The sequence below is a fragment of the Bubalus kerabau genome, chromosome 7 (assembly GCF_029407905.1).
Source record: "Bubalus kerabau isolate K-KA32 ecotype Philippines breed swamp buffalo chromosome 7, PCC_UOA_SB_1v2, whole genome shotgun sequence".
NCBI classification, from domain to species: domain Eukaryota; kingdom Metazoa; phylum Chordata; class Mammalia; order Artiodactyla; family Bovidae; genus Bubalus; species Bubalus kerabau.
In genome coordinates this window covers 95,053,119-95,069,731 of record NC_073630.1, presented here as the reverse complement: position 1 = coordinate 95,069,731, position 16,613 = coordinate 95,053,119, and the positions used below count along the sequence as shown (strand labels likewise).

Genomic DNA, 16,613 nt, shown 5'->3' with positions numbered 1-16,613 from the left:
TATAATATTTAGAGAAAGAAATAAGGCACTAAATAGAACATATCATATAATGCCATTTATATAGTTCAAAAATAGACAAAACTCACCTAAGATACAAGTTACCTTTGGGGAAGCTGGGAAGGGTACTGTCATGCTACTAACACTCAGTTAAAATTCACTAAGCCATACCGGTACACTCTTCTATATATATATATATATATATTTTTTTTTTTTTCCTCCAGTATGGATGTTGTATTATTTAGCCAGAGCTGTCATAACAAAAGATCACACACTGAGCAGCTTAAGCAATAGAAATTTATTTTCTCACAAATCTGGATACTGGAAGTCCAAGACCAAGGAGTCAGCAGGGTTGGCTTCTTCTGAAATCTCTCTCCTTGGCTTGCTGATGGCCATCTCCTCCTCATGTCTTCCTCATGTGGTCTTTCCTGTACCTCTCTGCATCCTCATCTCTTCTAATAAAGACACTAGTCATAATGGTTTAGGAACCATCCTAATGATCCCATTTTAAATTAATTATCTCTTTAAAGATCCTATCTCTAAATAAAGTCACATTCTGAGGTACTGGCAGCTAGAACGTCAACATATGAATTTTGGGGGACACAATTCAGCTCACATAACATGTCACACTTTGAAAAAATTATGCAAGAAATGAAGGCAACAAAATATAAAAAGCAAGTATTTTAACTGCAAATGGATTAGATCTTCCTATTCAAAGTCTGTAAAGAAATGGCATACATTTATAATGTTAATATCCTGACTCCACTTGACAACTGTTCCTCACAATATAGATGATGCAGAAATTAAGCCAATACAAACTAAAATGTCAATAAGTAAACAAACAAACAAACAAACAAAAAACTGAAATAAGCTCTGATCTCAAGTTTCATACATTAAACTAACAAAAGTAAATGAAATGACAAGGGAATTGGGAAACTGGTACATCTACACACTGATGAAGGTATTACAAAATCAGTCCAGTCTTACTGTCAAATTGTTTCAAAAGATATAAAAATGTTTTTAATCTTTGTGTCTAAGCTTCTAAAGAAAGAAAATATCCCAAGAAAGTAGAATCTCTGACAAAAATAAGAGTACCCCTATTATATCCTCTTCCACTTTATTGACTATGCTAAAGCCTTTGACTGTGTGGATCACAACAAACTATGGAAAATTCTTCAAGAGATGGGAATACCAGACCACTTTACCTGCCTCCTGAGAAATCTGTATGCAGGTCAAGAAGCAACAGTTAGAACCAGACATGGCATAACAGACTGGTTCCAAATTGGTAAAGAAGTATGTCAAGGCTGTATATTGTCACCCTGCTTATTTAACTTACATGCAGAGTATATCATGCAAAATGTTGAGCTGGAAGAAGCACAAGCTGGAATCAAGACTACGGGGAGAAATAGCAATTACCTCAGATATGCAGACGATACCACCCTTATGGCAGAAAGCAAAGAGGAATTGAACAACCTCTTGCTGAAGGTGTAAGAAGAGAGTAAAAAAGCTGGTTTAAAACTCAACGTTCAGAAAACTAAGACCATGGCATCTGGTCCCATCACTTTATGGCAAATAGATGGGGAAACAATGGAAACAGTGACAGACTTTTTCTTGGACTCCAAAACCACTGCAGATGGTGACTGCAGCCATGAAATTAAAAGACGCTTGCTCCTTGGAAGAAAAGCTATGACCAACCTAGATAGCATATTAAAAAGCAGAGACATTACTTTGCCGACAAAAATCTGTACAGTCAAAAGGTTTTTCCACTAGCCATGTATGGATATGAGAGTTGGACCATAAAGAAAGCTGAGTGCTGAAGAACTGATGCCTTTGAACTGTGGTGTTGGAGAAGATTCTTGAGAGTCCCTTGGACAGCAAGGAGATCAAGCCAGTCAACCCTAAAGGAAATCAGTCCTGAATATTCATTGGAAGGACTGACACTGAAACTCCAATACTTTGGCCACCTGATGCAAAGAATTAACTCATTGGAAAAGACCCTGATGGTGGGAAAGATTGAAGGCAGAAGAAGGGGATGACAGATGATGCAAAGAATTAACTCATTGGAAAAGACCCTGATGGTGGGAAAGATTGAAGGCAGGAGAAGGGGATGACAGAGGATGAGATGGTTGGATGGCATCACCGACTTAATGGACATAAGTTTGAGCAAGCTCCAGGAGTTGGTGATCGACAAGGGAGCCTGGCGTGCTGCAGTCCATGAGGTCACAAAGAGTTGGACATGACTGAACTGATTACAGAAACATCAGAAACTGCTCAGTCCAGCACGGAGAATAAACAGACTACAAATAAAAGGAAGCATTTTTAAATCATATAAACTACATAGATACTGGGAAATGTTTATGTAAAATGATATTGTTTAGTGACAAGACTCAGATGTAGACATAGGTGTATGTGTGTGTGGCATGTGTTTGTGAATGTTCTCATGTCACTTCCTTGGTAAAATCCTTTAACTTGTCCTCACCACAAGGATTTACAAGGGCCTTCATCCTCTAGATCCTGCTACATTTCTAGCCTCATTGCTCGCCACTCTCCTGTTATCACTCTACCCTTCACCCTTATCAAAGTTCTTGAAGTTTTTCCAGTTTCTAAAACTTAGCATACTTTTTCATGCCTCCCACCTTCTCTGAGTAACTAATTCCAACCAAAGCCCTCTTTCAGACCTAATTTAAACAACTGTGATTTGAAGCCATGAGCCAAAGTTGTGACCTTCTCTGCACTTCCAATAACTTGTGTACAATGCTTTATCGTACCACTTCTGCAGTAATTGCTAGTTTACATGCTGCTTTCTTTCACTAAACTGAGTTCTTTAAGGGCAGAGATTATTGTTCATATTTGTGTCCTAGAATAATCATAAAAGCTTGATGAAATAAATGAACAGCAAACGAAGGGTTTCCAAGAACACAGATTGTTTTCCTCTTCTAAAGTTACTTAGATAAGCAATCTTAATGTCAATCACTTCAAAGAAATATGGTTATTTTAAACAAAGATATTTTCTTCCTTTTCAGGATAACTTTTTTTCAAGTCACACAGCAGCTTCAACCACTGTGGTTATGTTTTAGCAGACTATAAGCTGACTTGCCAAAAGTCATAGAGCAAAAATGCTATGTTACTGCCAGCATTCATCTGCAGCTGTCCTTTAAATGATGCACTTACATTCCATCTCAGGACAATTTATTCACATATTTAATCCAGTTCGTAAACTTTAGATAAAACATATAAACAAGGAGGCCAGATGTTAAGATCATTAAAGGAAGAACTTGTTCCTTTCTGTTAACCTGAGAATGCAGACATGACTTGAATCCCACCACAGCCCCCACTGACTATGATGTGCTTGCAGGCATACTATAATATTTTAGAAGGAATGACTCCCTGCATAGGGAGGAAAGGAAAAATCAGAATGCTAAGTAGGGGCTGGAGAGACTTTCAAGAAATAAACTCTTTTCAAGTAAGCATCCTTTAATAGCTGCTGAGAGGAGGGGAAGTCCACACTGCGAGAAATTCAAAAAGGCCTGGGGAGTTTCACTATGAGAGAAACTTGCTTCTCCTTTCAAAGTAAAAGGGAAGACTCAGATTTTCACTCCGGCACGGTCACACTGGGCATATAATTAAACAGACCGCACTGACCCCATAACCAAACAGACGGAAGCGGGAGGCGGGCAAGCACATGTGAAGACAAAACGCTGCTCTGCTCGGGAGGCTGACACAGCGCTTGGTTCCCCCTGCACCCCCCCTCCCCCCGGGGACAGGAACTGGAGGTTTTTTCCGACTCAAAAGAGCTTAAAACTCTATCCAAAGGGAAACTGGGAATTATCTGTTGGTTTCGAAGGCTTTGAAAATCCTTGGCTCCCTTCCCAAGGCTGTGAAAACTGCCAGAAAGGTCCTCTTCTGGGTTTCTGTTTCTCCTAAATACCCCATCGAGCCATAAATGCCGCTTCGCTGGGGTTTTTCGGTCAGAAACATGTTTTCTTACAAAATTTTCGGGACAATTTCCCACAGGAGGCCTGGGAAACAAGGGAGGTACGGGCCTACTCTGAGGGCGGCGAGTCCAGCCCTCAGGCCAAACACGTTAAAGCCCCGGGGAAAGTTTACCACTCCGGATAAATAAATACGACGTGGCCTCGAGTGACTCCTCACTGACCCCAACGCCCCTCCTCTTGTTCAGAAGTCTTCTGTCCCAGTCACCAAGGCCGAACGACCCTCCTAGGCTTCTGCCCCATGACCAGGCCCCTCCGAGGCCAACGTTCCCTGCGGCCTCCGAAGCCACGCGCCGAAGCTGCAAACCGGACCCCACTCCCGGCGTCCGCCAGGGAAGCGCGGCCCCCTCGGGTTGGAAGAGGGGGACACAAGCGGGGACAGGGCAGAGATCCGAGGCGCACGACCACTACCTTTCCTCTCGACGGGCTTCTCGGCGGGGAGCAGCGGAGGTAGCAGAAACACCCAACACGGCCACGAGCGGCGCAAGATGCTTCCCCACAGAAGGTTCTGGAAGCTGGCTGGGCATGCGCAGTGCATTCACGCTTCTAGAGCCTGGCTGCACCTCGCAGGCAGGCGCAGTACGGAGCCAGGGCCGGAGCCTCGGTTCGCTCTCAGGTTCCTTCGCAGCTGCGCGCTGGTTAACTGAATGCCTACGGGCACTGTGCTCGACACCACACTCAGGTGTGGGCCCTCGCAAGCCTTCCTTGTTCTAGTGGTGGTGTATGTTAAGTCGCTTCAGCGGTGTCTGACTCTTTGAGACGCTATGGACTGGAGTCCAGGCTCATCCATGAGATTCTCCTGTCAAGAATACTGGAGTGGGTTGCTATGCTTTCCTCCAGGGGATCTTCCTGACCCAGGATTTGAACCCACCTCTTTTAGTCTCCTGCATTGGCAAGCCGGTTCTTTACCACTAATGCCATGTGGGAAGAGAGATGTTAAGCATAAGATGGCTGATAGCGTATTAATAACATTGCCTTGCACGGCATTTGAATGAGAAGAGGCACGTAGTGCCATGAAATGGCATGGTGGAGGACCCGACCAAGTGTGGGGATCAGGGAAGTTTCCCCGAGGGAAATGCCAAGCTGAGAATCTAAGGTGGGTAAGCAGTAGGGTAGGGAGGTAGATTAGGTACACATGCCAGGCAGGGAACAGCATGACTAAAAGCCGTGTGATAGGAAAGGAGCATTGCCCCTCTGAGGAAATGAAGGAAGAAAAGGAGAGCTGATGGAGTAGAGAGTGATGCAAGAAGAGACTTGAAGGTGGGCATGGGCAGACCATTCTGGGCCTTGATCTTTATTCTAAGAAGTTTCCACATAACTTTCTTTGCTAGAAAAAAAAATGGTCACTGTCTCTGTGGTATTTTGCAGTTGAAATTCTTTGTTGCCATTCATTTCACTAGCCTGTGAGATCAGTAACAGTTTTCTCAGCTGAGGGAAGTGAAGCTCACAGACTTTGTCACATATACTCAAGTAGCAAAGCTGGGACCAGAACCCAGCTGCACCCTACCCATGTCACAGTTGTTACCAAAATTAAGCAAAACCAAATGAATAAGCTGTGTCAAAGTTCACCACAAGTTTTCTTCAAAAAGAATTCTTAATATTGTATTTAAGCATAATAATCCGTCTAGAAACCAGTTCCAACATGTGCATCATGTAACAGAAAATGCTGGTATCTGTTCCCCTCACACTCTACAGCATGCATTCTCAATGTGGGGGAGGAAGGGTTGCCCTCAAGGGGACAATAATCGGTTTTTGGGGTGCTAAAAATTCCTAGATATTACAATAACTCGTGGCCTGATGAAGAATCTGCCTGAAATGCAGGAGACCCAGGTTTCGATTCCTGGATAAGGAAGAACCCCCCGAGAAGGGAATGGGCTACCCACTCCAGTATTCTCACCTGGAGAATTCCATGGACAGAGGAGTCTGGCGGGCTACAGTCCGTGGAGTCACAACGAGTCGGACAGGACTGAGCAACTAGCACTTTCACTTTCAATTAGTAATGTCGAGCTTTATACATGTGTTTATTGGCCATTTCTGTATCTTCTTTAGAGAAATGTCTATTCAAGTCTGCACATTTTTCAGTCAGGCTATTTGGATTTTGTTGTAGAAGTTATTATATATATAAACTCCTTATCAGGTATATGATTTGCAATTATTTGCTCCCATTCCATAGGTTGCTTTTTCACCCTGTTGATTATTTTCTTTGATACACAGAGGTTTTTAAGTTCAATGTTGTACCAATTATTTTCAAATAATCAATTATTCTAATTAATCTAACCATTAAAAAATAATAATAATACCTAGCAGAAATCACATAAAAACAAAATGAACTTACCAAAGTAGAAAATTACCTAGTCCCTGAGTTAAGATACCTTTAATGTATTTTGATAGTTTAAGATTGTTGGGTAAGCATTATTAGAAAAAAAATAAATATGGCCATATATTATTCATAAAGATATTCTACAAATAGCAAGAAAATTTGAAGAGTGTTTTTCTTATCTGGACTTTCATGGTTTCCATCTGGAAACACTTCCAACCCTTCTTGTATAATTTTATTATATTCATTATATAACTTGTCCCTCATCCAGGTGAGCCGCTGTGTGTGCTGAAGGCTGCTAATGCTGATGGTTTCACATCTCTTACTATAAACTACCCATTTATGTGAAATGGAAAGAAATAAAATATGCAGAAATTCCCTTGGATAGGAGAGTAGGGTTTCCCCTAGCACAATTAAGTTTGTGGCCAGTTTAGCTGGATCAGCTAATACCACCAGCCAATCAGATTTTAGGAGGGAAATGGATTCCTAAATAAATATGATTTCAAAGAGCATGTTCTCTAAAGACTTTCTTGGGCTTAAAATCTAATAAAAGAGTGACTCACTAGAACAAATACAGGAGTGATTTCACTCTACCAATATGAAGAAAAGTGCTCCTCTCTTTTTGGGTATCATCTTCCTGACTCTGACTGGAGTTCAAGGTAAGGGATTATAAGTTATATTAAGTTGGTAAAGTCAGAGATGTAAATTGCTATAAAAGCCTTTTGACTTGCATTGCTTTGCATGCATCAGAAAGTGATGTGAGTCACTTGTGGGCAGTTATCCAAAGTTCGTATCTTGGATAGACCTGCCAAGTCAAATACAAATCTTCTCAGCCTACATGTGTGAATTCCTGGCATGCAGTAGGTGTTCAGTAAATGTTTGTTGAACTGTTTGGTAATGAGATGGGAGACTTTGTCTCCTCAATAATTTTTGCCACCCTGACAGTTTGTTGATAAGTATGTCTGTGATTAACCAATTAAGTATCTGATAATGAGGAACAACCTTTACTACCTTTGTTATTTGTGGCAAATTAATGAGCTTTTCTGCTTCTAATGTGGCTCAGAGGGTAAAGCGTCTGCCTGAAATGCAGGAGACCCGGGTTCGATCATTGGGTGGGGAAGATCCCCTGGAGAAGGAAATGGCAACCCACTCCAGTATTCTTGCCTGGAAAATCCCATGGACAGAGAAGCCTGGTAGGCTACAGTCCATGGGGTTGCAAAGAGTCGGACTTCACAACTCTTTTGCGACTTCACTTTCTTTCTTTCTTCCTTCCTTCCTTCCTTCCTTTCTTTCTTTCTAATGAGCTTTTCTAGACTTCAGTTCCCTCAGCTGTAAAATGGAGATTGTATAACTATGCTTTTTCTACCTACTACTAAATGAAAAAATTAAGGAATGAAAATAGTGTAAAGAGTTTTTGAAAGTTTAAAGCACTACTGAAAACCAAGGCAGTGGGGAAGATTAGGATTAGTGGTAATTAGTTACTATAAATAGACCTTTTTATTGAAACTAACACCAACTTCATTACACTAAGGTCAGATTAAAAAATGGCTTTGGGAGGTGTTTGAGAAGCTATGATCTGCATAGCACACATGAATTAGGTATACATGTATCTGACCTATCATAGGCATTTATTGAATATTTTTAAAATCTCTTTTCCTAAGGTTGTAAAATATGATATGAAGTGGAAGTGTTAGTCCCTCAGTCATGTCCCACTCTTTGAGACCCGATGGACTGTAGCCCACCAGGCTCTTCTGTCCGTGGGATTCTCCCAGTAAGAAGAACCCTTGGAGAAGGGAATGGCTATCCACTTCAGTATTCTTGCCTGGAGAATCCCATGGATATAACACCAAGGAGATAACACCTACTTCAAAATCTTGTGGTAATGATTGAAAGACACTCAGTAGATGATAGTAATAATCATTACTAAGTCAAATGTATTGTTTTGGTGGATCACCAAAATGAAGACATATATTTCAATTGATGTTTTCTACCCTCTGTTTTTCCCTTAGGAGTCCCAGCAATAAGGAATGGACGCTGTTCCTGCATCAACACCAGCCAAGGGGTGATCCATCCAAAATCCTTAAAGGACCTTAAACAATTTGCTCCAAGCCCTTCTTGTGAGAAAACTGAAATCATGTAAGTAAAAACTCATTCAACACATATCTAGCATTAAATTTAATGTGAGTACTACCCTGGGAATACTTGCCCATTCAGACACTCAAAATGCAGATGGTTGCCCCTCCGTAAATCCGGTATACCTCTTTCTTTTCTTCTTAAAAAAAATAAGCAATTTCTGGTAGAGATAAGGAACCAAGGATGATATATTACCAAAGTATTATGTGTTCATTGAAGAAAATGTTTAATGTAAATTACCCAAAAGAAGAAATTAAAAATTCTCTAAATTCTACCATCCAGTTATTCTCTTGGTATATATACACACTTTTGCTTTGTGTGTACATATATAGATACAAAACATATATGTACATATACATATATTTATATACACAATATATGTACACAAAAACAAAATCATATACCATATACATTTTTGTAAGCCGCTTTTTTCATTAGCACTATATCATGAACTTTTCTTCATGTCATTAAGTCTTGTGTAATAACATCATTTTTGCTAATAATGTCATTTTTAATAACCAAATTTTATTCTATTATATGCATGTAGCATAATCTATATGACCAAACCTAAATGTAGGTCAATTTTTTTGCTATAAAATAGTTACTGTATCAATATTATTTAATTCTCTCCTATATTAATATTTTTCTAGAGATTAGAATTGGTAGGTTAAAGATGTGTGTGTTATTCACTCAGTCGTGTCTGAATCTTTGTGACCCCATGGACAGTACCCCACTAGGCTCCTCTGCCCATGAAATTCTCCAGGCAAGAATACTGGAGAACTAGGGATCTTCCTGACCTGGGCTGCCGCATTGCAGGAGAATTCTTTACCATCTGAGATACAGGGAGCCTAGAATTCCAGGCTAGGTTAAAGATATGCATATTCTAAATTTTTTTGAAGCCTAAATCAAGGATGATGTATAGAATGACTCCTTTTATTCTTAGATTAGTCAGAAATTAAAGAAAAAAGTCGTTAAATTATTCCTGGAGAGTCTGATGTAATTTAAAAAATTCAACCAGTCCATTAATCTTGTCTTAGGAAAACATTTTATTATGTTTTAAGTTCTTTTACTAGAAAATTTAGTAAAATTCATGCTCATTTTCCTTGTTTGGGAGGAAAGTAGATATATTCACAACTTTTCTATTTTATGTTTTCATTTAAACATAAATAGCTTTTTCCAGCCTAACAGAACCAATATTATCTTTAGATATAAGTTCTCCCATTGCATACATCTGTTGGATTTTTTAAATTTAGGGTTATGTGCTATCTTAGAAATGTATCTAAGTCCCCCCAGTCACTTAAAGAAATGAAAAGGCAGGAAAAAGACCGAAGTCCCAGATGCTACAAATATATTTTAATTGGGGAATTGAATTCTGTGGATAAGAGAAAGCATTTGAAGCATTAAAAGTAGAAAAAAAAAAAAAAAACAACTTGTTGCTGTTTCTTTGGTAGTGCTACAATGAAGAATGGGAATGAAGCCTGCCTAAACCCAGATTTACCAGAAGTGAAAGAACTGATTAAAGAGTGGGAGAAACAGGTGGGTGAAAAAGAAACAAAATTTTCTTTCTTTTAGAAATTAACTTTGGAAGTCAAAGAATTATGGAGTGCCTTTAAGGTTACATTTTTCATTCATGTTATTGTGCTATCATTTTTTTCCCCTAGAATGTGGAATTGTATTCCTGCTTATGGTATCACCTGTCTGTCTCTTCCACTAGAATGTGTGTTCCATGTGGGTAGGGAGCTTGTCTTTCTTATCCAATATAGTACATACATATTGAATGGTAGATCGTGAGGATAGGGAATTCCCTGGTGGTCCAGTGGTTAGGACTCAACACTTCAACTGCAGGGCCCAGGTTCAATCCCTGGTCAGGGAACTATCTCATAGCATAGCCAAAAAAAAAAAAAAAAAAGGTAATGAGATAAGGTCCCTTCCTGCTGTAGCAGATTCTCTGACAATTAATTATAGTACAATGTGGAAAATATAAAATAAAGGTATGTACAAGAATCTTGGGGCTGGTGCACTGGGACGACCCAGAGGGATGGAATGGGGAGGGAGGAGGGAAGAGGGTTCAGGATGGGGAACACATGTATACCTGTGGCGAATTCATTTTGATATTTGGCAAATCTAATACAGTTATGTAAAGTTTAAAAATAAAATAAAATTTAAAAAAAAAAAAAAGAATCTTGAAGATAATAGAGAAAAGAGTAATTAACTTTGCCAAAGGAGTGGGGACAAGGAGAAGGTGTTAAGGAAGACTTTTCATATCAGGTGATTTGATTTGGATCTTGAAGCATAAGTAGTTCACTGGGAGGGTAAGGACAGCATGTAAAAAAAAGACTAGAATCATGAGAGAGCTCACTGTGCTCAGGGAACCTTAAGTAATATGGCTTGAGTTTGTGTGGAAGGAATGAAGGGACTGAGGTAGAAAAGTAGACCAGGACAAAGCCAGAGGAATCCTGTTTGAAATGTTGAGGGGTTAAATTTGAAGAGGGCCACAGCATATGTAGATAGGAACTTGGTTCTGGACTCTGACAGAGGAGCAGTTCTGGCACATGCCAGCTGTGCAACTTTGGCCAAGTCACCCGCTCCGAGCCTCCATCTCCTTGTCTGTAAAAATTGGATGATAACCCAACCTCTCAGAAAACAATAGTCATTCAGTCGTGTCTGACTCTTTGCAACCCCATGGACTGTAGCCCGTCAGGCTTCTCTGTCCATGGAATTTTCCAGGGAGTGGGTTGCCATTTCCTACTCCAGGGGATCTTCCCAACCCAGAGACTGAACCCAGGTCTCTTGCATCTCCTGCATTGGCAGGCAGATTCTTTACCACTGTGCCACCTGGGAAGCCCCACAGTTGGTAGAGGTAAGTCATAAGCAAGGTTGGAGTGGGGGTAGCCAAGAAAATGGGCAAAAGAAAACCAGTTAGAAGGCTATTGCTTCTTCATCGAAATAACTGAAATAGAATCAAAAGGAGCCTCTCTGAGAGTGATGCAACTTTAAACTGGTTATGAGGATGAATAAAGACCACAGTCTAGAGAGTCCAAATATAATATAAGGAAGGAAAAATGGTAAGATAGAGAAACACTAACCCCCCGTTTTTTTGTTTGTTTGTTTGTTTTTTGCTGTCTCCTCACAGGTCAACCAAAAGAAAAAGCAAAAGAAAGGGAAAAAATATAAAAAAAACAAGAAAGTTCCAAAAGTTAAAAGATCTCAACGTCCTTCTCAAAAGAAGACTACATGAGCTCCCACTTCACCAACCACTATCTTGTGTTAAAACAGGTTCTTTTTAACTAACTGAAATAATTCCTGAAAGGGATGGCATCTTAATACAAAAGCTTGTTGATCTGACTAGAAAATTTAAAACATTATTGTGTAATTGTAATTAAATCTGGAAAACTGCTTTTCAAAATCCGAATGTGAACAGTTGTTAGAGGCTATAGTTTGTCTTTGTTCTTCCACCTCCGACCTCTGAATTTCCTCATGCTTAAGCCCACAGTCTTAGCAACACCCACATCTGGACAAATGTCCTCACAGCTACGGCCCACACACAACAGCTGCCCGGGAGAACAGCTGCAGGCTTCCCAGGCCTCCAGAGAACATCCTGAGGCCCAGGTCAGCAGGCCCCGAGCCTGGCAGTGTGCTGGCAAGCAAAGCAGTTTGGAGTCGAGCTGGGCCTTGCCAAGCTGCTGTAGCTGTCAGCATCTGTATTTGCATCAGCCTGTGGGCCTCATATACAGTGTATCTGAGAGATTCATGCCGGTTATTTCTCTTGGTGGGGGGGGGAGCGGCGCGTCACCACTGAAGACCCCTAGCACTTGGCTTTCAGAACCTTCCATCTGGTGTTGAGGCCGTGTTACTCCATCTCGCCTGCCCACGCTGACTGCTTCATTCCTTCCTGTTCCCTTTGCTTCAGTCAAGCCAGCTCCTCACCATCCTCCCACGGTTCAGTGTCCACCCCCTCTACCACACAGGTCACATCCTGCCTCACCTGGGTCTACAGCTTTCTCACTCTTCCCCCAACAGCCCATGGAAACATCTCCTTCCCCTCACACATACTCACTTGATCCAGTCTTCAAGGGTCATTTTTTCATCCTGCCTCTGCAACAAAATCTTTCCACTTGGATCTTTTAAAGACTCCTATTTCACTGGTGTTCAACACCATACAGGTGAGCACTTCATTGCTTTCTAACTATTTTTTCGCTTGTTCATTTTAATTCTCCAACAAGATTGTCAGCTCCTTGAGGGCAGGGGGCACAGTTTATTTCCCTGAATCTGCCACCATGCCTAATATACTTTGGAACTAGGTTTTGAATCATTTCTTAATCACAGTTGTTACAGGTAGGAGGACAATAGACCGTCTCCTCAAAGAAAGAGGAGTTAATTGGCTACTCCATGTAGTCTAACCCTGGTAACATCTTTTATTCATTATCTTCAGGCCCTTATCACTTCAAGGACTGAGGGTGATGCAACATCCTTGTTTTTTTTCTTTTTTCTTTTTTGAGTGTGTGTAAACAGCTTTAATCTTGGTCATTGCAGCTTCTCAGCACAGTAAGAAATATTGCACATGATCAACATGTTTTATTCTGGGGATGCATCCTTGTTTTATTGTGACAGGATGTTAACTTGGCCTCTCCAAAGGATAAGAAGGAAACGTTTAAATCATTTGTGGATATTCTAAACTGTTTTTAATTAAATATACAGGATACCTGGAATCATAGAATCTTAACAATGGAGAGGCACTTTGGAGACCAACCAGTGTTTAACCTTTCCCCACAGAATATAAAAATTCCTTCAGTATCATTCCTGACAACCCTCAGTTTTCTGAGATCTGACAAGAAAGTCACCAAGATCCTTCTGAAAACCCATTTTAGATAAATGTGAATTTCACTGTCAGTTTAACTTGTTTCCAGGTTTGTGAATATTGTGATTATCAATCACCACACCAGGTCTCATGAAGAGTGTATTAAGTCACCAAGTGCTAGAGGGAGCAGTGAATCCTGTTAGTGGAGGCATGGATAGTGCCCAGTGAGCCTCTGCAGGGCTTGGAAACCCTCTTAAAGAAGACTTTTCAAGCACTGTATAAGAGAGGATGTCAGGCCAGAATTTAACCCCTGTCTAGTTTCTCAAATGTTGTCACTCCTTACACTGCAGATGATTTTCAGTGCTGCCCAGTGGCGATCCCAAACAGCGTCTTAACTAGTCATAAGACTCTTAGCTCCTTTCATGTAACTCCCTGAAAAATCTAAATGTTCCATAATCTGAGAGTTTGACCCAGTTACCTTGCATCTTACTGCTAAAGTGGTCAGTGTATCACTAATACCCAAAGACTACATGTTTTGACTAAGTTAGCTATGATATATATATTATCATTTATATATATACATATATGCTCTAAGCAAATATTAATTCAAAGCAGTATTGACAACTATTTTCTTTGTTAAGACAATGCTATCAGCAGCTATACTCCATAAGAATTAATTTTTAAAATTTTTTAAAAAGACAATGCTATCAATAAATGGACCATTGATAAGAAAAAAGTCTTGATTTTTTTTTAATTTTATTTTATTTATAAACTTTACATAATTGTATTAGTTTTGCCAAATATCAAAATGAATCCGCCACAGGTATACATGTGTTCCCCATCCTGAACCCTCCTCCCTCCTCCCTCCCCATACCATCCCTCTGGGTCGTCCCAGTGCACCAGCCCCAAGCATCCAGTATCGTGCATCGAACCTGGACTGGCAACTCGTTTCATACATGATATTTTACATGTTTCAATGCCATTCTCCCAAATCTTCCCACCCTCTCCCTCTCCCACAGAGTCCATAAGACTGTTCTATACATCAGTGTCTCTTTTGCTGTCTCATATACAGGGTTATTGTTACTATCTTTCTAAATTCCATATATATGTGTTAGTATACTGTATTGGTGTTTTTCTTTCTGGCTTACTTCACTCTCTATAATAGGCTCCAGTTTCATCCACCTCATTAGAACTGATTCAAATGTATTCTTTTTAATGGCTGAGTAATACTCCATTGTGTATATGTACCTCAGCTTTCTTATCCATTCATCTGCTGATGGACATCTAGGTTGCTTCCATGTCCTGGCTATTATAAACAGTGCTGCGATGAACATTGGGGTACACGTGTCTCTTTCCCTTCTGGTTTCCTCAGTGTGTATGCCCAGCAGTGGGATTGCTGGATCATAAGGCAGTTCTATTTCCAGTTTTTTAAGGAATCTCCACACTGTTCTCCATAGTGGCTGTACTAGTTTGCATTCCCACCAACAGTGTAAGAGGGTTCCCTTTTCTCCACACCCTCTCCAGCATTTATTACTTGTAGACTTTTGGATTGCAGCCATTCTGACTGGTGTGAAATGGTACCTCATAGTGGTTTTGATTTGCATTTCTCTGATAATGAGTGATGTTGAGCATCTTTTCATGTGTTTGTTAGCCATCTGTATGTCTTCTTTGGAGAAATGTCTATTTAGTTCTTTGGCCCATTTTTTGATTGGGTCATTTATTTTTCTGGAGTTGAGCTGTAGGAGTTGCTTGTGTATTCTCGAGATTAGTTGTTTGCCAGTTGCTTCATTTGCTATTATCTTCTCCCATTCTGAAGGCTATCTTTTCACCTTGCTAATAGTTTCCTTTGATGTGCAGAAGCTTTTAAGGTTAATTAGGTCCCATTTGTTTATTTTTGCTTTTATTTCCAATATTCTGGGAGGTGAGTCATAGAGGATCCTGCTGTGATGTATGTCAGAGAGTGTTTTGCCTATGTTCTCCTCTAGGAGTTTTATAGTTTCTGGTCTTACATTTAGATCTTTAATCCATTTTGAGTTTATTTTTGTATATGGTGTTAGAAAGTGTTCTAGTTTCATTCTTTTACAAGTGGTTGACCAGATTTCCCAGCACCACTTGTTAAAGAGATTGTCTTTAATCCATTGTATATTCTTGCCTCCTTTGTCAAAGATAAGGTGTCCATATGTGCGTGGATTTATCTCTGGGCTTTCTATTTTGTTCCATTGATCTATATTTCTGTCTTTGTGCCAGTACCATACTGTCTTGATAACTGTGGCTTTGTAGTAGAGCCTGAAGTCAGGTAGGTTGATTCCTCCAGTTGCATTCTTCTTTCTCAAGATCACTTTGGCTATTCGAGGTTTTTTGTATTTCCATACAAATTGTGAAATTATTTGTTCTAGCTCTGTGAAGAATGCTGTTGGTAGCTTGATAGGGATTGCATTGAATCTATAGATTGCTTTGGGTAGTATACTCATTTTCTCTATGTTGATTCTTCCAATCCATGAACATGGTATATTTCTCCATCTGTTAGTGTCCTCTTTGATTTCTTTCACCAGTGTTTTATAGTTTTCTATATATAGGTCTTTAGTTTCTTTAGGTAGATATATTCCTAAGTATTTTATTCTTTCCGTTGCAATGGTGAATGGAATTGTTTCCTTAATTTCTCTTTCTGTTTTCTCATTATTAGTGTATAGGAATGCAAGGGATTTCTGTGTGTTGATTTTATATCCTGCAACTTTACTATAGTCATTGATTAGTTCTAGTAATTTTCTGGTGGAGTCTTTAGGGTTTTCTATGTAGAGGATCATGTCATCTGCAAATAGGGAGAGCTTTACTTCTTCTTTTCCAATTTGGATTCCTTTTATTTCTTTTTCTGTTCTGATTGCTGTGGCCAAAACTTCCAAAACTATGTTGAATAGTAATGGTGAAAGTGGGCACCCTTGTCTTGTTCCTGACTTTAGAGGAAATGCTTTCAATTTTTCACCATTGAGGATAATGTTTGCTGTGGGTTTATCGTATATAGCTTTTAATATGTTGAGGTATGTTCCTTCTATTCCTGCTTTCTGGAGAGTTTTTATCATAAATGGATGTTGAATTTTGTCAAAGGCTTTCTCTGCATCTATTGAGATAATCATATGGTTTTTATTTTTCAATTTGTTAATGTGGTGTATTACATTGATTGATTTGCGGATATTGAAGAATCCTTGCATCCCTGGGATAAAGCCCACTTGGTCATGGTGTATGATCTTTTTAATGTGTTGTTGGATTCTGATTGCTAGAATTTTGTTAAGGATTTTTGCATCTATGTTCATCAGTGATATTGGCCTGTAGTTTTCTTTTTTTGTGGGATCTTTGTCAGGTTTTGGTATTAGGGTGATGG

At 39.8% G+C, this 16,613-nt stretch overlaps 2 protein-coding genes across 4 annotated transcripts in view; one reads left to right on the top strand and one right to left on the bottom strand.

Annotated features, from left to right (window-relative positions):
- The window catches only part of ART3 (ADP-ribosyltransferase 3 (inactive)), a 144,678-nt gene extending 140,139 nt beyond the window's left edge, over positions 1-4,539 (bottom strand). The window contains exon 1 of one of the 2 annotated variants that reach the window (XM_055588831.1): positions 4,401-4,539. The gene's annotated coding sequence lies outside the window, so the exon portion shown is untranslated. The remainder of the gene's footprint in view (positions 1-4,400) is intronic. The other variant, XM_055588832.1, reaches the window with a different exon arrangement.
- Positions 4,540-6,611: 2,072 nt separating this feature from the next.
- Positions 6,612-13,973, top strand: CXCL9 (C-X-C motif chemokine ligand 9). Of its 2 annotated transcripts, none has more exons than XM_055588833.1 (4): positions 6,612-6,965; positions 8,316-8,442; positions 9,891-9,975; positions 11,573-13,973. In XM_055588833.1, exons 1-4 carry the CDS (start codon positions 6,905-6,907, stop codon positions 11,675-11,677), a joined length of 378 nt encoding a protein of 125 aa, XP_055444808.1. In that variant the 5' UTR covers positions 6,612-6,904; the 3' UTR covers positions 11,678-13,973. The 2 variants fall into 2 exon arrangements, with proteins under 2 accessions (XP_055444808.1, XP_055444809.1); XM_055588834.1 differs by lacking the exon at positions 6,612-6,965 and adding an exon at positions 7,019-7,166.
- The last annotated feature ends 2,640 nt before the right edge of the window (positions 13,974-16,613 follow it).

Coding starts and splice junctions, on each gene's coding strand:
- CXCL9 (XM_055588833.1), top strand. CDS start 6,905: ATGAAGAAAAGTGCTCCTCTCTTTTTGGGTATCATCTTCCTGACTCTG. Junction 6,966..8,315: donor GACTCTGACTGGAGTTCAAG/GTAAGGGATTAT, acceptor TTTTTCCCTTAG/GAGTCCCAGCAATAAGGAAT. Junction 8,443..9,890: donor TGTGAGAAAACTGAAATCAT/GTAAGTAAAAAC, acceptor TTTCTTTGGTAG/TGCTACAATGAAGAATGGGA.